This window comes from Haliaeetus albicilla, chromosome 13 (genome assembly GCF_947461875.1).
Source record: "Haliaeetus albicilla chromosome 13, bHalAlb1.1, whole genome shotgun sequence".
Lineage (NCBI taxonomy): Eukaryota > Metazoa > Chordata > Aves > Accipitriformes > Accipitridae > Haliaeetus > Haliaeetus albicilla.
This window is the reverse complement of record NC_091495.1, coordinates 34,187,140-34,211,262: the sequence shown is the minus strand read 5'-3', so window position 1 is coordinate 34,211,262 and position 24,123 is coordinate 34,187,140. Positions and strand designations below refer to the sequence as shown.

General features: G+C 37.2%; 1 protein-coding gene across 1 annotated transcript in view; it reads left to right on the top strand.

The window, feature by feature from the left end:
- Window positions 1-259: 259 nt before the first annotated feature.
- The window catches only part of NUP133 (nucleoporin 133), a 37,286-nt gene continuing 13,422 nt past the window's right edge, over window positions 260-24,123 (top strand). Inside the window, exons 1-18 of the mRNA XM_069800762.1 lie at window positions 260-513; window positions 3,348-3,466; window positions 4,279-4,382; window positions 5,424-5,531; window positions 7,270-7,401; window positions 10,616-10,786; window positions 11,425-11,580; window positions 11,671-11,741; window positions 12,341-12,488; window positions 13,367-13,514; window positions 14,358-14,515; window positions 15,630-15,721; window positions 17,883-18,046; window positions 19,278-19,372; window positions 19,493-19,717; window positions 21,334-21,456; window positions 21,913-22,012; window positions 23,002-23,244. Of these exons, the coding sequence (XP_069656863.1) occupies window positions 323-513; window positions 3,348-3,466; window positions 4,279-4,382; window positions 5,424-5,531; window positions 7,270-7,401; window positions 10,616-10,786; window positions 11,425-11,580; window positions 11,671-11,741; window positions 12,341-12,488; window positions 13,367-13,514; window positions 14,358-14,515; window positions 15,630-15,721; window positions 17,883-18,046; window positions 19,278-19,372; window positions 19,493-19,717; window positions 21,334-21,456; window positions 21,913-22,012; window positions 23,002-23,244 (2,548 nt within the window). The 5' untranslated portion in view covers window positions 260-322. The remainder of the gene's footprint in view (window positions 514-3,347; window positions 3,467-4,278; window positions 4,383-5,423; window positions 5,532-7,269; window positions 7,402-10,615; window positions 10,787-11,424; window positions 11,581-11,670; window positions 11,742-12,340; window positions 12,489-13,366; window positions 13,515-14,357; window positions 14,516-15,629; window positions 15,722-17,882; window positions 18,047-19,277; window positions 19,373-19,492; window positions 19,718-21,333; window positions 21,457-21,912; window positions 22,013-23,001; window positions 23,245-24,123) is intronic.

Below are 24,123 nucleotides of genomic sequence, written 5' to 3'. Positions count from 1 at the left end.
GGGAGGGCACGGTAAAGCAGCCATCCTCCGCAGGTCACGACGTGCCAGCGGGCCCGGAGCAGTCTCCTTCGGCTCCCCCCGCTCCGGAGAGGAAAAATCCTCTTCTGCGGCGCGGCGGGAGCGCTGCTGCACCTGAGGTAAAAACGGGACGCTTCCCGCTGCTGGGTTGAATCAAGGAAAGGCGGGAAGGCGGCCAGGCGGCTGCGGGGTCTCCGCCGCTCCCCGGCAGGGGCTGCGCCCCGCCCCGCCCCGCCCCGGAGTGACGCAGTCAGCCGGCGCCCGGCGGGAGCCCAGGGCCGGCAACGCTCCTCTCTCCCCAGCCATGTTCCCTTCGGCTCCCGCCTCCCCGCGGACCCCCGGCGGGTCGGCCCGCAGGAACCTCGGCAGCGCCGCCGCCGCCCCCAGCCCTCTCTCCCGCCCGGGCGGCAGGAAGAACCTGGCCGTCGTGGCGGCAGCCGGCTCCCCGGTGCTGTTCTCCCCGGTGGCGCGGAGGAGCGGCTCCCTCTCCGCCCGGTGAGTCCCGCCCGGGCCCGGGCCCGGGGGCGCGAGCCGCCTTTTCCCGCCCGGCCGCCGCCTGGGCCCGGGCCCGGCCCCCGCCCCTCCCGCCCGCCTCAGGCCGCGCCGCTCGGACCCCGAGGGTTTTCCCTTCTCCCTTTCCTTTCTCGCTTCTGGAATGAACCCCGAGCCCTCCGTTGCCGGGGTTCGGTGGCAGGCACCGCAGCCGGGGCCTGGCGGGGACCGCTGCCCGTAGGGTCAGCCCCTTCCCGGCCCGCTGAGGGGAGGGCGAGGGAGTGTCCCCCGGGCCCCCTCAGCTCCCCCGCCGGGCTCTCTCCGGCCGCCCCTTCCACAGCGGCCAGCAGCGAGCGGCGTTACCTCTCGCTGCAGGAGACTTGACTGCAGTTCCCGTCGTCTGCCTGGTTGTTGAGGGGAGGGTTGCTCGTTTGTTGCTTGGGGAAAGGGTCTGTCACGCACAGAATTGCTGTTGCTGAGGATCTGAAGAGACTCGCTCTTTCTTTGCTGAAGTAGCAGTAATTGTTGAGAGAGCTAATGGGAAGTTAGGCTAGTGATTTAAAAAAGTAGCAAAAAAAAGTACCATAATTAAAAAAAAAAAAAAAAGACAAGCGTTCCAAGTGCTCGCCCATCTGAATCTCTTCGTTGAGTCTTAGGAACACAACCAAAATCCAGATGCAGACGTGGAGGCTTTTGGTTAGATAAAATCATTTGACCTTATTGAGTAAAAGGAGGGGAAAAAAGTGTTATTTGGTCATGTGTAATAGTCAGCAGTTAGATCATATTGGTCCTGTGCCTCAGCAAATGTATTAAGGCATACTTCTAAATGAGCCTAATGAGAGGGCTCTGCCTGAAAGCTCTTGCTTTCCACTGTCTATACAAGAAGGTTTAAAAAAATATTTTGCCTCTGTCTTTGCAAACCCTGCCTCATTTTTACATGCTGAAGCCATTGTAGGTTACAACATTGCTGTTTCACAAGTGCAGTGTTACCATTTGTTTTTCTGTTGGGATGTATTGTAAGATATTCTTTATCTCTGGTCATCCTTAAATCTCTTTTCAGTAGCTTTTCTACAATATCCCTTTGAGATGTGTGCATGCTAGGTCATCCTAGAACACAAGAAGCTGTATGTGGAGTTGTCACGTTTTCTGTTTTGCGTTTTATTCTGTATTTAGTAACTCAGATATTCTGTTTGCTGTTTGACTGTCCTAAATAATATTGTACTGTCAGGACACTGTCACTCTGGTAGTTGGTTTCTTTTATGACTGTGCTGAAGATTTGAGACACCAATACAGATTTATAGCATGGAAACTTTCCTGCAGTGTATGAATTAGCCTTTCATTCCTCTGTATTATTTTTGCTTATTGCTCTCTTTTATACAGGGTTAGGTCTACAGTAAGACTCTTCCTCATAACTCCCAGCTTGATTTCTTTAGGAATCTTTGATAAGAGATCTTCTTGAAAGATTTTTTGAAATTTAAGTACTTAATATTGTCTGGATTATATTCACTGACTTTTTTCAGAAAATTCTGATTCAACTGTTAGGTATGACTTTTCTGTATGAAAAAGAAAAAAATATGAGAGTTAGTAATCTACATTTATTCATTTTGCTCATTTACTTTCCTACACTAGTTAAGACACTATAAGTCTGTGGTTTCTCAGGTGCTCTCAGATTCTTTGTAGGATATTTGATACACTCTGTTCTCATGGTAACAAATTCTGACTGAAACGTTTTATAGTTGAACAGTTTTAAAGTTCTTTAAAAGTGGTATTGTACATTATAAATATACAATACCAGTGTTATAATCTCTTACTAGCATTTGAATTCGAGGGTTCCTCAGATGTATCCCTGGTAAAGGAGATATATGAAAATAATAAGAACCTCTGTATTTAAAAAGAAGATAAAATAGTAAAAGTTTAGGCATTCCCGCCTCGCCCCAGCTTCCCCCCTTCTCCTTTCCATATGAATCAAAAAATGAGATTTAACATGAGCCCCAGATCAATTTTGAGGGTTCAGAATCTCTTTTCTCAGGAGCAGCTGTTTCTTGTTGAGATAAACATTTCCATGTCCATTTCCAGTTTCAGGGAACTTTTACTTCAGGTCTGTTTAATACAGTATTTTCCCAAACCGGGTGTCAGGCTTGTGTTCTAGCTATGTGTCATCATCTTTTGGCATTTCACATTGTGGAGGTCTGTGACATCATTTTCCTTGCGAGGAGAAATAAAAAGAGGGCAGTATCTTCTAAAAGGAGAGAAATTTACCCACTTAATCACATTCAAAAGACAAGACAGACCTATGCTGTTCCAGAGAGAGGAAGGTAGGGGAAGGTGCAAAGCAGCTTTTATAAATTATATTGTGAAACAAATAATGACTGAAACAGATAAGAACTACAGTGTCCACTGTAAAATAAGGTCAGTAGAAGTGCTAGCTGATCTGAGCTGCCACAGGTGTTCAAAGTGTTGCACAGTACATACTGCCCAGCAGTGTCAGAACTGGCCCTGCAGTTGGGGAAGAACTTCCGTTGAGCTTCTCCTGGCATTGTGGATAGCTTTATTCTACAGATAACCAGAATGTAGAGAAGTTGAGCAGTGATTTTGTTGCTGGCAGAGGAATGCATGTTTGAAATCAGTCCTTTAAAAAAATAAAGGAATTTGCTGATAGCTGACAACTTGTAAGGAGGACACCAAATTACTGCTTTAGAGGGTGCTCCCAGAGGGAGCATATTTATTTTACAGAAACCCATTTCATCACATTATTTCTAAACAGATACTAATGAAGTAAATGTCTGTTGAAACTGATGAAGAAACAACAAAAAACTAACTATAACTTTTTGTTTAAGGGCAACTCCTACTAGGGTTATCCAGCATCCCTCAGCAAGTGAGACTGTTAATTATGATGTTAAGGCTTTTGGATCCTCTCTGCCTGTTAAGGTTATGGAAGCCCTGAAGAAGGCTGATGGTAAGAACTGATTTTATCTGTTATTTTTCTCATGAAAATTGACAGGCAAGAAAAGTGTTACCATGTTGTTGATGCCATTTAAATGCTGACTTTAGAGTGGAAATGGAAATGTTTGTGCCTTGGTTTGAATCCAACTTGGTTAACTATGTAACTGTAATTGTAATAACACCCATGTGGATATAGATGCATGTAAATATCCTTCAGGTGCTGTCTTAACCAGTAGATCATAAAATCCAAGGTTATCAAGAAAGCCAGTAGTAGTTTTGTAGTAACTTTTGCTTATTGGTTCTTTCTCACCTTTTTCACTTGTTTTGATTCTGTTGTGTCCTAGAGTGGATGCTCTAAATTTTTTTTAATTTATTTTTAATCCACATTTGTTATCACTTCTAAAAGCCCCAGTGATACAAACCTTTCCCTGAGTTCAAGAAATTGGTCTCCTAAGAGTTTTTCCCTGTGCATGTTTTCTTTTTATAGTAGATATAAGAGGAAACAAAAATGCATACTTAAAAATAATCCTAAAAATTGCTGAGCAATTTACAAAGCTATTATAATCTGCTGTAAGTTGGTGGAAATAGGTCCTGGGATTGTCTTGCTTTTCATTCATAAAAGTTGAGTGTTTGTCAAATGGATTTTTAAACAATATGTAGTAGCTTGGTATCTTAATTAAATACATGGAAATTGTAACATGGAAATTAATTTAATAGAAAATATATTTCTTATTTTCATATGAGAATGAAAGTTTATTGGTTTTAAGGTTACTCTGCAGTGTTTTAAAAATCTGAATGCTTTAAAAAAAATTACTTTTTATGTAGCCGATGACCAGCTGAGTGTTCAAGTGGATGAAAGTGGATGGGCCTGGCTAGTCCATAAAGAAAGGCTGATTATTTGGAAGATTGGTCAGTCTCCAGTAGCTAAGGTAACTGAAAGATCAAGATGGAAAAACTGTATTTTATGCTAGTTGGACAAGTTATTCAGTTGTGGTTTTTTTAAAGCAAGAGTTTCTTTATAAACTGGAGTTTGTCTCGTTTCCCCAAAAGCAGCAGGGTTGGTATGAAGTCATACTAACAACAGTAACTGAAACTCAAGGTTTTGAGAGAGCTTAACATTTTTATATTCCTGTCTTCATTTTTAATTGTCACCTTAACACTAAGGTTAATTCTTTACATTTTAATAGGTGTGTCTCTTGTGTTAGATAATCTTGGTAAAGCTTATTTTGATAGTTAAAAACTAGTTGATATGCTACTGATTGGTTTAGATTATTCTGGGACTGATTTTCAAGGTCTCAAAAAAAAAGTTAGTTTCAGCTGTGCTGAACATATGTTTCATCTAGGTTTCTTATGTCAAGAATTTTTTTTTTCCATCTGGGCAGTGTTTCTTTCAGCATCATTTCAGCGAATAGCAAGTATGGTCAGAGGAAACCTGTAGTTACAAAATCAGTATCTTTCAATTAGTGTGATGTATGTTAATTGTACAGATTCTGCACTTACAGTGGAGAGTCAGGTATATGCATTCTGGTACTTGTAGAGATTTCTCAAGCGATTAAAATTTTCCTGATTGTTTAACTTGGGGGAGGGGAGTCCACTCTGTTAGTACTTAGTGAGCTTTCTCAAGCACTTCTAGTTTAATTTTGTTTTGCTGCCTTGTTAGCATATTGTATTAAGGAATGGTCAAATAATTGCACCTCTGAAAGAAATAATTCATATTGTAGTGTTGTGAGAAACACTCAGAAATAACTAAAGAAAAACAGTAACGTTTGAAAATGTACAAGTAGGTGTTTTTTTAGCTGTTTGGAACCTTGCTGAAAATGTCTAATGACATTCTTTTGGTTCCCTTACACAGTGTCTGGGACTAGTTGAAAATTAATTTTTAGCAGGGTCAAAAAGTCTAAAGACTTTGTGGCAGAGGAATAAGTTCTTCCGATCTCATATTTATTATGGCATCTCTTTCTTTCTTACAGTTATCTCTGTGCAAAGAACTGCAGCTGCCACCCAGTGACTTCCAGTGGAGTTCTAGTTTAGCAGCTATATCTTGTCTCAGTTCCTCAGGTGAAGCATCTTCTCTGCAGGTGATCAACTTTTAAGTTTTAGTGTTTAAAAAATACTTTTAGAGTAACTTTGAATATATCCTATTTTATCAAGTACTTATTTGAAAACTGCATTTGGTGGTGTACTATCTATTCAAAAGGTCAGGGTTGATAGTTTGCAATAAATATGTTTGAAATAAACTCATCTTTTCAAATTACACCATTTACATGTTATAGGATCAGATTAAATAATAGTTTTGCTAAGGATTAATTGGTATGCTTTCATAACAAAAATACAGTAAGCTAAGTAGTATTGCATTAACAAACACCAGGGCAATCAAATACTCAGTCTAAGCAAGTGCAGTTTAAATGCATGCTGGCAGAAAAAGTTGTTCAGCGGTGGTTTAATTCTGAGTATAGATGGATGAGAAGCAAACAACAGCACCCTCCCTTGGCTGGTCTTTACGAGGAAGCTGGCACTGGGAGGACAGATGATTCAATCTGTCTTGACTGATTACTTTCCTAAGTGCCTTTTCGTAACATACTGTGCTAGAGGGTGAGGTCTGAAGATCAGTTAAGTTTTCTGAAAGTATGTTAATATGTGTGTTGCTATCATTCATGAAGAAAAGAAGCTCTCATTTTCAGCTTGGGTGTAGTTTTCAATTAATATATGTGGTGCTCTAATAAAACTGGATAAGCAGTTGTCTTTGGAAGGAAGAAGCAGCACAGAGTATGTAATAGGATCTTTTCTTTTGACTCGTTATTTTGTTACGCTTCCAGATGATGAAAAGCAATCTTAGTATCTCGTGATTAGCTCATAAAACTCTAAATACTCTATGACTTAGTCATATCCAAAGAAGTTTAAGAGGAGGTAATACACCTAAACCAAGATTTATTTTTTTTTAATTTCATCTTTCTTCAGCTTGTGAGCTATACATGGATACTATGATTGTATAGAGCGAAGTAGAAATATTAGTGGTAGAAAATATTTCACTACAATGAAAATTATTAAATAATGGGCAGGAATCACAAAGGACTGCATTCTGTGATGTTTTTTTAATAGTTATGATGTTCATTAGCCAACTGCTTTCCTTTGTGAAGATCTGTGTCTAGTCAAAAATCGGTTAGAAAACTCCAGGATCAATAAGAGCTCTCAGCTACAGTTCTTCTATTGTTCCGTGATTTTTTTCAATAACCAGTACATTAGGTATGATGCTTTCTGTCTAAATCTCTACTTGACCACAGTCTCTTGCTTCATGCTTTGAATTTGGTCTCTCAGTGATTTCCTGAGTCAGAAACCCTAATGAAGGCACACCGTGGGCTTGTGTCTTTATGAAGAGAAGAGCCACCATGTGATTTGATATTTCTGTTAATGACACTAGAGCAGTTTCTTTGTTAAATTGCAGCCTGCATTTTAGGTCTTCCATAGTAGCTTATAACTCTCGGCATCTGGAATTCTCCACAGCCTCTCTTCTGTCTTGCAACTGTAAGTTTTGTTTGCATTTCAGTAGCAGACCCTGAATTATCAGGAACAAGAACCCGTAGAAAATATTATGGTTAGCAAAATAAGTGAGTGTAACATTCCCTGCACATACTAAGTTATGCTACAGAATCATTTTGCAATTTGGTTCTAGGTTTGTCAGTGTGCATCCATATGTATTTACTAATTTTGTGTGTTTGTCACCCACAACCTTGATATGTAAAATAACATGTTTTAGTTAAAGCTGCGGTCTGATTATTATTGTTTTGCATGTTCTATTAATTATTTTCTTACTTCAAGTCTCTGGCAATAATGGTTGCTACCAGCGAAGGTTCTGTGCGCTACTGGCCCAATCTTGCACATGAAGGTTCCTATATTGAGACTTTTACAGACTTTGGAGGCTCTCTGTGCAGTTTCCTAACAGCAGTAAAGGTACAGTACAGTATGATTTATATTAAAATACTGCACTAATTCCTGTTTTAAAAATTAAAAAGCATGTTCCACATTATCAGTCCTAAATCTCCAATAAATGTTGCACAGCAAACTATCAAATATTCTGAGGAATAATTTCAGAGATTGTTGATGAGTGTGATGATCTTAAGTAGCAGAGATGACTGGTAGTCATAAATAATAATGTTAAAGTTGGGGGAGCATGCAGGATTCAACCGTAGAGTTAAGAGGACTGGTTTGGTACCTCGGCTTATAAGGAGTGTCAGTATTAACTACTGTGATTACGTAAAAACCCTGCTATCACAAAAACAGAGAGCTATTTCATCTGAATCTGCAGACCACACACTTGGCATCTTGTGGTGTAGCTCACCAGTGACTGAATTTGAGAGATTTCTGTATGAAAGTAATGAACAAGTATATTATGAATTATTCTTAAAAATTCTGTTTTCTGCTGTTGGTGTGCCTAAATGGGGAGAACTCTCAAAATGGAATACATAAAAAAAATTCAGTGTGTTACAATTTTTTTAATCTTCAAAACTAGGTATTATCAATTAAATTACATTTTATCTCATGGCCTTTTCAACATTTACTGTTCATATCCTGTATTATAAATATTATTTTAGGGCATCAGTGTGTCATAAACATTTGTAAACCTAATCAGAAGACAGTGATCTTAATGACAAATTTCTTAAGAGTTGCAAGATGTTAAGAAACACTAACTTGTATCTAACCTATTAGAGTTGAATTGTGCCCAAGTTTCAGGTATCAAGATGAGGAAAGCAAGGTCTTATCACACCTGTAGTTGAAACATTGACATCAATGTGAATTCAGAGCTAGAGGAACTTATTTTTTTTTCAGAGCAGAACCCTTTTATTAATCAGTGTTCTAAAGCTGCACTATTATGTGTATGACTACTATACTTCATTAGTCATCCTGTCACTGGGCAGATTTAACCTTTAGCAAAATTTTTGTATAGTATAATGATGATGAAAATGGCACTGGTTTTTGTTTTGATTGGTTTGGGGGTTTTTTGTTGTGTTTTGGTTGTTTGGTTTGTTTTTAATTTTTTTAAAAATTTTGTTCTTTGAATGTTTCCTGTACAGGTAAACAGTTCATCCTTTCAGTAACCTCCAGGCCCTTAGCATTCATTTTTTTGAAAATTGTTGTACACCTAACAGACCTTGTTTGTTCCCTGTAACATACAAACTTTGATCAGTTTTGAATTGAAGGCACCCTTTTGTTAATGCCTTGGTGGTGGGGGACATGAAGGCTATGTCTGTTAGCAAGTAGTGAAAGGCAATAGTTGAGAATCTATAAAGTAAAAAGGTTAGTGCTGAGGCAGTGCCACTATCTACACTGGTCATCTAGGGGGAGGAGGTTGTTATTTTAAACTAGTTCCAGCCTAGCTGCATGAAATTAATGTCTGTTAGTGGTCAGAGCCCATCTTTCAGTTTAGTTTCATTCAAAGGGTGTACAGCTGGTACACTCAGACTGCTATGTGATGTGATCCAGCAGGTAGTATGTGGGGACTCAGAGAAGGTCACTTCAGAAGCAGGCTTTTGATACTAATTAAAGTGCTAATGTAAGTGCACCCATTAGGACAGGCAAGAGATGCACTAACAGAAGTCTCTGCCTCCTAAATGAGGTATATAAGCACCTACAATAGAGTGCATATTTTGCATAATGCACAAGACTTTTCACATTTTCTTAGTGCAAAGGTAACACTATTTTTCATCATTAGGATTACATGAGATTTTAGTTCTGTTGTGTCATGGTTTAACCCCACCGAGCAACTAAGCACCACACAGCCAGCCACTCACTTTGCTTCCCACCCAGTGGGATGGAGGAGAGAATCGGAGGGGGGGTGGGGGGAAGTAAAACTTGTGGGTTGAGATAAGAACAGTTTAATAGAACAGAGAAGAAGAAACTAATAATGATAATAATAACAATAATAAAATGACAATAATAAAAGGATTGGAATATACAAAGCAAGTGATGCACAATGCAATTGCTCACCACTCGCTGACCTATGCCCAGTTAGTTCCTGAGCAGCGATCTGCACCTGCCTGCCCCAGGCCAACTCTCCCCCAGTTTATACACTGGGCATGACATCCCATGATATGGAATACCCCTTTGGCCAGTTTGGGTCAGCTGTCCTGGCTGTGTCCCCTCCCAACTCCTTGTGCCCCTCCAGCCTTCTTGCTGGCTGGGCACGAGAAGCTGAAAAACCCTTGACTTGGTCTAAATGCTACTTAGCAACAACTGAAAACGTCAGTGTGTTATCAACCTTCTTCTGGTAGTGAACCCAAAACATAACACTCTACCAGCTACTAGAAAGAAAATTAACTCCATCCCAGCCAAAACCAGGACATATTGTTAAACTGAAATGGAGTTTCATGGATAAAAATGTCATGCAATGATAAGAAAATGAGTCTCTGACAGTGCTAAGTACCAGTCAGATGTTTGACTTAGCACTAGTGTTTATTATTTCTTAAAAAAACCAAAACAAAAATCAAAACCACCACCAAAAAAACCCAACATAAAACCCCAACAGAAAACAACTTATTTCTTTGTGTCTGTGTATTGTTTTCTTTCCTGGTCTGACACTAGCGTTGTGATATCTTTTCTCAGTTACACATTGACTAATGCACTATTCATTTTTTCATTGCCTGTCCCAGACTTTTTTGACATAACAAGATGGAAGACTGGTTATGCAGTTCATTTAGATTAGTGGCCTGTGGGATAGGATGCTACTAAAAAAAAAAAAAAGGTTATAGTGTGCTTAATAACACTTCAAATTTTAACATTCAGCTTCCATGTGTGCATTTATTTAATTGATAATTCAACATATGAATGTTACATGCAATAGTGCCTGTAGAGATTGATTAAATATATTTTCTTTTCATATTTTTTATAAATGTGGTTTAAAATAAAAAAAAAAGTTTACTGTGAGCTGTACCTTGCACTGATTCAAGCATAGAGAATAAGGTGGAAAATTTGTTTAAACAGTCTTTTTATGTGATAAATGCTTTTTTTTTTTTCCTTTGTTAGCTCTCAAGTACTGTGGATGCCTTGTGTCTTGTTCTTGTTTAGTGTTTACCCTTATGAGTGGACATAAAGAATTTTATTTGACAATAGAATTGTTTAAGCAGTGTGATTTTTATTTTTTTAATATAGTTGCTTTTCTTTTTGTTAGGGAGGAAGCTTTATTTTATCATCTTCTAGAGGCCAGCTAGTTCGATTGATACCAGATAGTTCTGGCAAGATTCATCAGCATGCCCTGCCACAGGGTCAGGGCATGTTTTCTGGAATTGGTAGAAAGGTTTCTTCTCTTCTGGGTATATTGTCTCCTGGACATGATGCTGTGGTAAGCATGAAAAACATTCGTATAGTAATCTGCTTTAGCTTCTTTCTGTAATTTCAAGCCTCAGTGTTTAAGAAAGAAAAAATAAAAGGACTGTGTAAAGATATATGATGACCAAAAAAGAGGCAAGACTCAACTCATTTATGTTACTTATATGTCTTTGAAATTTGAAAGAAAGACAGAAACCAAATAAATCTGTATGCTTTGTGAAGAAGAATGCTGACTTGCTCTTTAGATCTGAATGAAAGGAGACTTTAAAGTAGTAATGCTTCCTGGGGAATATGCAATGATTCAAAGTCTTGCCTCTTTCTAGTAATAGCCTCATTACTACTTGGAGAAACTAACAGTAACCTGTAATTTTACTTTTCTGATTTAGGGTTGCCAAGGGTTGGTGATTGGGTTGAGCTTTGTCAACGAACTCCACAGAAACTGGAAGAGAAACATACTTAGTACAGATGTTCTTACATCTATAAAATAAGACTTCTCTTGAAAATTACCGTAATACTCTCATCTTGTAATATAAGTTGTGTAGGTTGCCCAAGAAAGTGATTTCTTTTGTGGACTGAGAGTGGTGTAGATTGTTGTATCCAAATATTAAGGCTGTGCTGTAACCTTTTTAGCTTTTTCTTTTTTAAATGCAGATTTCTAGCGTTCTTTGGGATAAAGAGAGGTCAAGCTTTTATATGCTGACAAGTTCAAATCTAAACAAATGGGACATCGATGATTCATCAGAACGTTATATTCTCAGCTGGGATGTCAACAGGATCCTGAAAGAACATATTACAGATGCAATTTGGGTAAGAGCCAGCTCACCTGGAAAGTGTTTGTGTGTTTGTTTGATTAAGAGCCTATTTATATATAGTTATGTCAGCTGTATTGTTTTTTAGGGTTCTGAAAGTAACTATGAAGATATTAAAGGAGGAGTAAATATACAATACATGGATTTGCAACAGAATCGGTAAGGAAGTACAGTTGCACCTGGTAAGACTTAACATTAATGAGATAAATGCATTCTGTTTTCTTGCAAAAACTTTATATGAGTAATTGCAATTTAATTTTACTTGAGTGCCGTGCCACTGTTGATAAAATAAGCCTGTCATAGTAGATAACTAAGTTATCCTATACTTCATGTTATCATTATCTCTGTAGCATTACAAATTACCTAAGAATAATTCCTTTCACTTTTTTTAGTGTCATTTTATCAGGTTTGGGTGTTTGTTTTGCCTTCATATTACAAAGACAGCAAGTAAGCAATTGTAACATGTTCCAGCAAATGCAGAGAATTCAGTATTTCTTGTATTTAATTTAATTACATAAAATCACAACTGCCTTGGTTCAGTTTTGTACTGAAATATGAATACTTCTAATAAAACAGCTTGAAAGAACAAATAGTATAGTCTTTCTTTCTAAAAAAAAAAAAAAAAAGAGTACTATACAATATTGGAAAATATTTATTTGTGATTGTACTTAAATACCTGTCTTTGTGAGTGGTACAGTTTGAGCAAGTGAAATATGTAATAATCATCTCTCAATGGTGTGATATCTGTTGTTGGATAGTGATGGACTGGTGATACTTGCTGCAGCATGGCATCCCAGAGATCGTCCATGTCTTGTCTACTACACTCTGATAACAGTAGAAGATAAAGGCTACCAGATGTCTGATGACGTTGTTGTGGAGGTCACACAGTATAATCCGTCTTTTCAGGTACATAAATGAAGGTTCTGAAACTGAGTTAAGAAAGCACAGTGTTTCAGAATATTCCTGTACATAAATCAGCTATCAGATTTTTGTCTAAAGGAAAATCAAGTTCTCCGTTTTAGGGTTGTTCTTGGAAGTATGTATTTGTAGTATTCTGAGGAAAATGTGTACTAGCATCTTTTAATGTTTAATAGTAACTGTATGTAAAGTTTATGCTTTGCATTTTAAAGTATAACATAAAAAAGCCTCAAAAATATAAGTCTAAATCTGATTATTACTGGTTTATTTTAATTTTTGTCCTGTGTGTGAAAGTCTCTGCAGCGTAATTTTATGGTATACTCATGCAATCCATTTAGAACAGATCTCAGACTCTGTTGAGACTCTTGTAGCAGGACAAGGAGTGAAGAGGCTTGTATTTTGGTCCTTGCTAGACAGTTGGCTTGCTGGGAGGGGAGGACACACTGGTTGTCCTTAGTGTTCCTCATTTGTGCTATCTCTTCTGGAAGCATAAACTTGGGCATTAACTTTCTTTGGTAAACTTCTTCCACTCTTCCCCCTCTCCCCCCTGCTTGTAGTGGCATCTTAAAATTGAATCTTAAGATGGAAGGAGAGTGTGAAAACTGGGGAATAATTGATGTTTACTTATCTCTTCATGTGAAATTAGCAAGAATTTAATATATATGGAACAAAAAACCCTCAGGATCTTAAGTTTTAGGGCAAATAAAAAGTGGTTTTGTTTGGTTTTTTAGGTTCTAAGTTATATCGATATCTTCTTGTTAAAGATGAAAACAAATTCAGGCAACTCAGATCAGCCTTTAAAATGTTAGATGTTTGTTTAAGGTTTTGATTATATATGTAATATTGTTCATATGTAACACTTTCAGTCAGAAGAGGAAGTGTTGTGCTGTCTGGTAGTCCCAGATTACTTTAGCCATGCAGCTTACCTCTATAAGGAAGATGAAGTGTTTGCTTGTTCCACTGGAACTGGAAGAATTTCTTTACCACAGGAGAAAATCGTATTTGGCATACAAGGTAACATGCGGGGGCGGGAGGGGGGAAATCACATTTTGTTGATACTTTCTAATTGAATGTTTTTACAGTATTTAGATTTGTTGGAGAGCAGAATCATATTTACGCTCCTTTTTCTCTTTATTAAATCTTTCAAGTTGGGAGTTTCTCATGAGAGTACGGAGAAAGCACTGACGTGAAATCCAGTATTGTTATTGCTTTCTCTACAGTGTTTTGGACGAAAATGAAGTAGATCCCCACTCGTGGTATATGAAAGGGTGGGGGGTTTGTTTGTGGGATTATTTGCCCTTTTTGGTTTTCTTTTCTTCCAACATTCACTATGGATTTTTTTTTTTTTCTTGAAGTTAACTTTGGGTCAAGGCTCAGTCTAAAATACATACTAGGTGCCCGTGTCAGATGTCTCTAAGTATGTCATCCTTGACTTTCAGAGGTGTTTTCAAGTCGGATGTGCACATCAGTCCTTAGGTAGAACTTGAACCACCTTAATCTTGATTTCTTTCTTTTTGTTTTCTTTTTTTCTTTTTTTTCCTCCTTTTCTTTTTATTTCTCTTTAGTCTTCTTTTTTTCTCCTCCTTTTTCTCTTTTTTTCCCCTCCTTTCTTCTTCTCCCCCCCCCCGCCCCCCCCCCCAAACTTGCAGTATCTGGAAATCTGCATCTTTAGTAGCAAATAGTATCCACAACTTCTGTAAATCAGGTGCAGTTGTCAATTGCTGTTGGTTGGTTCATGACAAAATTTAATAATTGTCTATGAAACTGTTACATTTTTTTCTTGAATTAAAGTGGCATTTATGTGGGGTTTTTTTTCTTTTTTCTTCCTCTTTTATCCCCCCTCTCCCCTTATCTTAGGAGATAGCATTTTGGGAGCAGGTTCCTGTACTAGCTTCCCCATCTTCTTTACCAAAAAAAGTGGACTTATCACCATCTTGTCCAGGGAAAACATTTCTGTGCTTCCTGAAGACCTTGAAGATTCCCTGTCCTCTTCTGTTGCTGGACCAAGAAGTGAGGTAATGATTGTTTGCTCGGCTGGTTGAAAACTGAGGGTAGAAATAAAATGTTTTTCTGGCAGTTTTGACTTTTCATTGTGGGAATCCTAGCTTGTTTTGAGTTTTAAAGTGTTTTTTTTTTAAATAGAGACTCAAACACTAGTAACAAAGGCAGTTTTCAAAACCCAAGAAACTTTACAACATCTGCCAGTTTGGGTAACTTTTTTGTTTTCCTTTTTTTTGAAGTCAAGTTTTCTATGAATTTTTTTTTTCATGTGGATGTATTACTGTATGTCACTAAGCCTGATATAACACTACAGCAGAGACTCAGACTTTGTTCTCACTTTTCAATCGGGATAGTTTCTTCAGTCTTTTGTGTCTGTTCCTTTGTGCATGTAAGAGACACTTTTCTTATCATGCTGTGAAAAGCTTAGAGGCTAAGCTGAGAAGGGCTGTATGGTGGCTGAATTTTGTTTCTGCTTTGTTTTATATATATTTTTAATATAGTCTTACAAAACTATGTTAAAGTATTTTTATTGATATTTTGGGCAATGTGCATTTATTAAGCTCTTATATCAAACATGTTTTGTTTAAAATGTATGTGCCGTGGAGATGTCCCTGGGGTGGGAGGGAAGAATACAAAAGTTGTTACAATATAATTAGAGACTTATTTCTTTGTGGTAATAGTGAGTTTCAATCCTTATTCCAATTAAATCACTTTTTAAATCAGTTATTATTAACTAGTAATTTAGTGGAAGACCTTTGTGGTGATTGCTCAGATGGAACTGTATTTTTCTTATTGAATTAATCTCTAGTTAGACTTGTCTGCACTTATATTGTTTTTGTGGGTGATAGTACTCATGAATACCTTTTAAATTCTGTCTAAAATGTTGGTTTTGAATGTTAAAATACTTAAAATTACCATAAAAAGTTTGACTGGTGAAATAAATTGGTGTAAGTGTGACTTACATTACAATGAATCTTGCGGGCTTATGTTTGGCTTAATAAACATAACTGCTTCTAGCTGGCATTTCTATTTTAAATCTTTGTTGTTGCTACTTAGAAAAATTGTTTTCATTTCATAATGGAGATTGGTATTTGTGTTTCAGCTGAAGTTTTTACTTTGCATTTTCAGAGTCCTGCATTTGATGCAACTAGTAGGCTGGAAATTATAGCTCAAGAAGATAAGACTAAATTACTGAAAGCTGCTTTTCTACAGTACTGCAGGTAGAAATTGCACTTAATTTTTGAGGCTTTGTTTGTTTGTTTGTTATTCTTGAGGGCACTCTGATATTTGAGTGAGAGATTGTCTTGGTAAAGATACTCTTGTGCTGTGTTAATTAAAGCTTTTTTAATGACACATGCACATCTTTATTAGGAAAGTGTTAGATACATCTTGAGCTAGTGAAGAAGTGATACATGCTAGAAAGGAGCAGGCTTCTATAATCTCAATGACTTTTTGGTTACTTTGCATAAACTCTGTGATGTTACATTACTGCCAGTGAAACAACTTTAAACTTTGTTGGTTTGACTTCTTTATTCTTTTAGTGAATGGTGTTTTGTTGTTAAAAAACCATTCTTTTCTTTTTCATTTTTATTTGCATAGCTGTTTTCAGTAGTACTTTTGAATATATTTAATTACTATTTATGTGGCCATGAAGAATAACTAGCATGGCAGATTCTGTGGCAAGATGATACCTTTTTTCAGACTGACTGATGTGGGGGGAGTGGGAATGGAAGGAAATACACTGTTCATCAAATTATCCTGATTAAAAGCAACCTGGCTGTTGGGGGGCATGCAATGCCTCTGAAAGGTTTGATATTGAGATAAGTTATGTAAACAACGGAGGAAGAGGAGAGATAAGATAAACAGAGCTGTAGACTTAGATTGATTATATTTAGAGGGGATTGTTTTCAATATATATTTCTTTAAAAAACAAAACAAATCAACCCGCAAACCTCTTAGGACTAATCTCCTTAAAGAGTCTTAAAACTTGGAAAGCAGAGATTTAAGGTAACAGGAAGTAGGAGTGCTTTTGACATAGAGCTGCATGTGAGTTAGAAGATTATAAAGGAAGTTAGGCACATATAATAAAGGATACCAAAACAAGATCTGTAAACATGCACAGATTTTAGAAAGAAAATCTGCATGTATTCACAAGTGGACATGTCAGTAAACAGAACTGTTGCTGAAGATGGTCCTGAGGTGACTGAAGTAGCTAAGGTCTGAGAGCACAGATAACAAATATGAAAGTTGGTATCACTGAAGGTGTGAACAAGGGGGTTGGAAACAGGGTCAGAAGAAAGTAGGAGGTAGTAAGGAAAACGGTGTGGAACAGTATGAAAGTTTAATGTTGTTTTGATGAAAATTTGGGTTGTATTTATGAAATCAGAAGAAATTAATAATATGATGTGTATAGTATTGATTCAGATTTTTTCCAGAAAAATAGTGTGGTAAAATGAATGGAGAAATCATCCACAGAACAGATGTAGCAATGGCCTGTCTAGATAGCCAAGCAGTTGATGCAGAGCAAATAATGGAAGGTTGTTTAATGGAAGATTCAGTATATTCTAGTTTTTAAAAATATAGTTTGCTTTAGTAAACCTTTGTGCAATTTCTGGATGCACTGATGGTTTTTATTTCAAGATATCTTGGTTATATAAACGTTCAGAATGAAAGTCTCATGAAAAATTTAAGTTTTTCCAAAAGCAGATGATATATTGGAATCACAGTATCCCTTCTCAGTCAGAATACTATAATTTTTAGTCACAAAATCAAATCAGTGTTTTTTGTGAATATTGCATACTTCTTACATAGAGTTCTTCAGTACAACTTCATACATTGGAGGTTTAAGTGTTTGGATTCTTCTTACTCTTTTACTTATTGACCCAAATAGAAGAGGGTTCTCTGAAATTATAGTAAATAAGAATAATGCATTATATTTGCTGAAGCATTTTCCTGAGAGCTTTTACTCTGCTGCCATTTGTGAGAGTGATTACATGTACTCAAGAGAGGATTTTAATGCAAGGAATAGAAATTTGGTGACTTAGCTACCAGAGACATCCAGACTTAGCTCTGTATGATGAATCTTTTCTCTTAAATAACGGTGATAGGGATAATAAAATAAAAAGTGACTTGAATCACTTCCTGGTTTGTGCTTTTTTGTTTTATAGATTGTGCAGCCCCTTTGCTTTAAAAGAATTGGAATACCTTTTATCCATAGAGTCAGAATACGTTTTATCCATAATTAGTTTAAAGATATCCCAAACAGTGCTTGATGCGTATAATCTAAAGCACTTTACAAAAAGCATATCAGAAGTCCTACTAAGTTCCTATAATCCTATCTATTGTTTTTATTTCACACACTTTGTATTTCCTTCATTTCAGAAAAGATATAGTCAATGCACAAAGCATGGTAGTTGAGCTCTTTCCAAGTAATGCAGAGCTGGATTCTGATGCTGAACTGGATAGGGCAGTGACTCAGATCAGTGTGGACTTAATGGATGATTACCCTGCCTCTGATCCAAGATGGGCTGAATCTGTACCTGAAGGTAAACATAATGGTGTGGTGATTTTTTCTTGGGGTTTTGTTTTGTGGGGTTTTTTTTTTTGTGAAAAACTCTCTATAGTACTCTAGATAAAATTATATTTTGAGCTCTGCAAAAAAGGCACAGATGTCCCTTGCCCTCTTCTACCACTAGATATATTTCCAGAAAGGCTAAAAGATGTATCCTATGAGACCACCAGATAAACTTGCAGTCTACTGTGGTTAGTTCTTGACTTCATATAGTAAACACAAACAGCAAAGAAAACATTTCTGAGAAGGGTACTTCATGCAAGGAGCAGGTGATGTCACTTTAGTGTTTCCTTGGATAGATCTAAATTATTTTCCACAAACAGATATGTTGAGAGAAAGAGTCTATTTGCTTATGCTTTGCCCTTTGTCAGTGTGGCTACACAGCTTCTGGGAGGCTTGGGTCCTGGGTAGAGTGAGCTCGTATCTCTCTGGGACATTGGTATTTATGTCTGCCTAAAAGAGGACTAGAGAAACTTATTTTGGAGTATTTGTTGTACATGAAGAATTAAAGCAGACATGTTCTGAAGAAGAAACTTCTTTGTTCACACTTCCCTGTCTCTTATGCACAGTGTTAATTTGAAACTGTCCCTAGGACCTCTAGGCAGCAGTTGCCAGTTATTGAGCAGAGACTTAGTTTGAAAATTCATGTGGTAAATAGTTACAGATGGATGATGCTTCCTGCTGTTGTTTCTGCGTGGCAGCCAGTTAGAAATTGTCAGGCATTAGATCCTTAGTATTTTCTGGATCAATTTTATTTTTAGTTTGGTGGCTTATCTGCATTTAGGCCTGGCTAAAGCAAGAAGTGAAAATTGATAGCTTCTTGGAAACAGTCTTGCTAATTTTGTTTGTAGTGATAGTTCTGAGTTTTTGTATCTTGGTAGTTTGAATCTGAATCTTACTAAAACTTTAACAAGCTGGTGAGCTGCTATTTTAGCAGCATAATGAATTGAGTGTTCAGAATGGTTGTACTGATCTAAAGATACTTTATTTCTTCTAAAGGCTTTACTTCAGCTATGATAGAGTTCAAAAGCCACATTAAAAATAGCATGGTAAGCAATATATAAATGTGTGTGCACATACTTAAAGTACCAGTGTGGTAACACTATAGAAATTTATAGAAATATGTTTACCTCGGAGGCAAAAAAAATAGTTATCAAAGAAATGAAGAAATCAAGTGCTCTGATCTCAGATTTTTCTCTTTTTAGAAGCAGCTGGTTTCAGCAACACATCTCTCATTCTTCTTCATCAGCTAGAGGATAAGACAAAAGCACATTCCTTCTTCATTGAGTTTCTTCATCAGGTAAAATTTTCTTGTTCTTTTGGTACTAGCACACACAGTAGAGTATTATTTTGTCTTAAAGTAATTCTTCTAGAACATTGTTTAAAGTGCGTGTGATGTTGTTTTTTTTTCTAATAAAAGGTTGGTGCATTTGAACGTCTGGGCAGTTTTCCAGTACGAGGGATGCCGATGGCAACTCGATTGTTGCTCTGTGAGCATGCAGAGAAACTAGCAGCAACTATTGTTCTCAAGAATCACCACTCCAGGCTGCCTGATCTAGTGAATGCTGCTATACTGATCGCATTAAACAAAAGGGAGTGTGACATTCCACCAAGTCTTACGCCTGCAGATGTGTTCTTTCGAGAGGTGAGAAACCTGTTATTTCTGAATCGTTGTATAGTATTGCATGTAGTAAAAGTTGCAATGTATACTTTGATTTGTATTTGATTTGTATACTTTAATGTATACTTTGAAATTTTTCCCTTTAAAAATCAATTCAACTTTACACAATTTCTCTTTGAATAGGGATGGTGTGGTAGTATTTTCCTCACTTTAGTGTACATACTTTTTTATGTCTGCAGCTGAAACATGAATTCTGACAAATTTCATGTAGCAGAAATAAAGTTGTTATGATTTCCAACTAACTAACATAAATGAGCAATGAAAGAGACAAGTGAAATGCTCTGGCACATCAGAAAACGTGTGCTAAATTATCATTGTTAAGGGGTGAATTGCAGAATATGAAGCTTTCCAGAAGGAGGGCTGCTTTGATGAGCTGTCCTGGATGGAATTGTATCAATTCAGTCTCTCGTAATTTTTTGTCGTCTTTAACTTTAGTGCATCTAAGCTAGTTCTCAGTTTATGCTGCATTCCAGTCAAGCACCCAGTCTTTATTTCTTTTTTCCTTCTTGAGAAGAACTATGCACAAAACATTTATTCTTAGGAATTTTTTTTCCTGTAGAGGACAGTAGTTGCTAATGGAGAAAAATAAATATAAAAGACAATAGAAATAATTGTCTACTATTTTAAAGCAGGTATGTTATCCAGTATACTTTATCTAACAAAGATTCTACTGCCAAATGTTTCAGAAGGTGGAGGAATATTCTTAATGAAAGTTTATGGGGTTGCCTTCAAAAGTGAGATTTCCGCCCCCCTCCAACCCCCCCAAGATTTAAGTCCAGAAAGAGGGCAATTCTTGTATTCTGAGAATTGTATGAACCATAAGCTGGTGATATCATTATCCATTTAGGTAGTTGACACCTTGTAATATTTTTGGTTATTGATGTGGTTTCTACTAGCGTTTGTTTATTTTCTATATAACTCTGTCATAGTTTAACCCCAGCCAGCAACTAAGCACCATGCAGCCAGCCACTCACTTCCCCCCACCCAGTGGGATGGGGGAGAAAATCGGGGGGGAAGTAAAACTTGTGGGTTGAGATAAGAACAGTTTAATAGAACAGAGAGGAAGAAACTAATAATGATAATAATAACAATAATAAAAGGATTGGAATATACAAAGCAAGTGATGCACAATGCAATTGCTCATCACTCGCTGACCTATGCCCAGTTAGTTCCTGAGCAGCGATCTGCACCCGCCTGCCCCAGGCCAACTCTCCCCCAGTTTATATACTGGGCATGACATCCCATGATATGGAATACCCCTTTGGCCAGTTTGGGTCAGCTGTCCTGGCTGTGTGCCCTCACAACTCTTTGTGCCCCTCCAGCATTCTTGCTGGTTGGGCACGAGAAGCTGAAAAACCCTTGACTTGGTCTAAATGCTACTTAGCAACAACTGAAAACGTCAGTGTGTTATCAACCTTCTTCTGGTAGTGAACCCAAAACATAACACTCTACCAGCTACTAGAAAGAAAATTAACTCCATCCCAGCTAAAACCATGACAAACTCTCATAACTTGGCTTTCATGTATCAGCTGGTAATGGATATGTTTGTGTTTAGTGCAATTTTTCTTTCTATCTTTAAGGTGTCCCAGATAGATTCCATCTTTGAATGCTTACTGGAAGAAGAGGAACAAATCCTGAAAGATATGCCTATTGAATCAATTGAGTGGGCCCAGATAGTTGTCAACGTGAACAACATCATTAAGGTATAGAACTGCATTAACTAAAATGTTTGTGGGAGAGGAAGGTAAATCTTGAAGACCAATCAACAAGTTGAGTGCAGCACATTTGAGTTACTGACACAAGAACAAAAGTGAATGCACTTTTCACGTGTCCAGATATATTAGGAAGGAAAAGATGGTCTCATGCGGAATTAGGGGCATTCCTCTTCCTCTTGAGCCACTGCTAAAGAGAGTTTGAGAAGTTGCAGCATTGTTAGGAGTTGTGAAAGCGTGAGTACGTAGCAAAGAGCGAAGAGCTTGTGCTGGAGCACTGAGGTGTCTTGCTCAGTCAGTATGTGCTCTTCTGCACAACTGAGAAGGTGACGTAGAAAGGAGGGGATATTAAAAGAACATTTCGGAATTGTAAAAGACAACATCTTTTATGGTCTGTGTATATGCAGGTAGACTTTAAAAAATACTTACGTACTTGCCTTTAAATAGGACATGCTACAAGCTGCCTGTCAGTATCGTCAATCGAAAGCTTCTTTATATAAAACAGGAGAGCTTCCAGAAAGAGAACCTGAATATATTCCATGGACAGGTGAGAAATTATTATTACTTAGTTTATTAATTATCTATCCTAAACAAAAAGTACTTTTCATGAGTTTCAGAACACATTAATTTCAATCTGAATGTTAAACTTGCTGTTAAATGCTGCTACAAGGCTGTCAGTAAGAATAGGAAAAGCTAAGGGTTTCATTTGGGGAATGAACCAGTGAACATTTATTTTGTCCGGTATTGATGATAATTCTTTAAAACTTGCATTGCAGATTTGACTACAAACCCAAAGTTTGGGAAACAACACTAATTTTTTTGTTGCTTTGTTTTAAGTGCACTGGTTCTGGTTGGCAGACCTATGGGATATGTAACATTAAAATGAATCATAAAAGGTGATCTATAACTGTTTTAAAAGAACTGATGATTCTCCACTTCCTTAATTGTGTTTTGTTTTGATGGTTTAATAACATGAAAAACTATCAGTACAAATGTTTGCAGAAGCAAGCACTTTCCAGTTGGTGCTTAAGCTTCCCTGTGGCCTCTACATATAAAACACACTTGTTTAGTGCTCCCAAGATAAAAATCTTTTGAAAAGCAGGACCCACGCAAGCTATTTTGGTGTGTTATATCTTGATGACTACATCCAGGTATTTAAATCAGGTTAACAGAAGTTGCCTTTTCCTCATGTATTCTCTACTTTGCTTACAGATCATGCAAGTGATTCTTTTCTTCTGAAACATAGCTGGTATTGATAGTTGATGGTGTAGATCTGTGTTGTTCAAGGGGTGGTTCTATTTCTGTTCTTTTTTGTTTACTACATTTTGGCTAAATTTAATATGTAAAGGTAGATGGGAGTATGTGTTTGGTTTGTTCAGGGTTTTTTTATAATATTGCTTTGATTTTTAAAATTAAAATGTTTATTAGCTTTTTTCTTTCTATTGTTTTTTCATTATACATAGTAATGTTTTCGTTATACTTCAGCATAGATTCCTGTGGTGATGGTGTTATTGTTTTCTGTGTTGTTTTCCCAAGCATCTAGTGGCCTTCGTACAGCAATAATACGTCAGCATGGAATCATTCTGAAGATGGTGTATCCCCAAGTGGACAGTAACCTCCGTAGCATTGTGGCTGAACAGTTGGTGGCACTACTGGATTGTTTTCTAGACGGCTATGTTTCTCAGCTGAAATCTGTGGACCGCCCCGCTGATCAAGAGCGATACAGCAGTCTGGAAATGGAGTATGTGCAGAAAAGATCAGAACTCTTGTCTCCTCTCCGTAAGTAGTGTCTGTTTTCCTTAATGCAAGGATTAAATGTTCCATTTGATGAGGAAATTATGCAAATCTGATAGAGTAAATGGCATCTGTGTATGATTTCTATTTGTTCTACATGTTTGCCTTCAGAGTATAAACGACTGGTTTTAAGATTTCATGAGATATTTGCAAAATAAAAACAGATTACAGAATTGCATCCAGGACTGCATCCATGCCCATACCTGTAATAAGACACATTGTTGCTTGAAGTTTTTTCTTTTGCTAACTTGTTACATTTTTCTGGCAGTAATTTATGGTGTGCCACTTGGCTGAAAATAACTTATACATGGATTTCTAAATGTTTATATTGTTGCAAGTTGACATAAACTTACCTGCCTGAAAGCTTGTTTAGTGTTTATCAGGGAAAAGTTACTTTTTGAGTCTTGATTATTTAATAATCAAACCCGTTGTTTAACATGTCAGAAGTGGTCACGTCTTTAATGAGTACTTGACAGCAAAGCCCCGTTTTGAAGTGGAAATAACTTGGAGTAAATACATTCTAGTAACTTAATAAAGTTTAAATTTTTTTAGATGAAAAATTAATTATATAAATAGAACAATCTAATAATCACTGCTTCCTAACATTCTTAAACATTCTTAAGAAGAGTCTCTTAAACTATCATTCTCAGTGTTACTGACATTTCTGGGCTCCGTTTGCTTGTAAATACATTTGATATCATTATGTTCAATCTAAACTTCATATTTCCTTACAAAAAAAATTGAGTAGTCTAATAACTTTTACGTATTTAACTGAACCCAAAAGAGTTTAAATAATATATTTTTAACACAAACCCCATTGTCTTTACTTGTTCTATTTTTTTATCAAAAGCCTTTGCCTGCTGC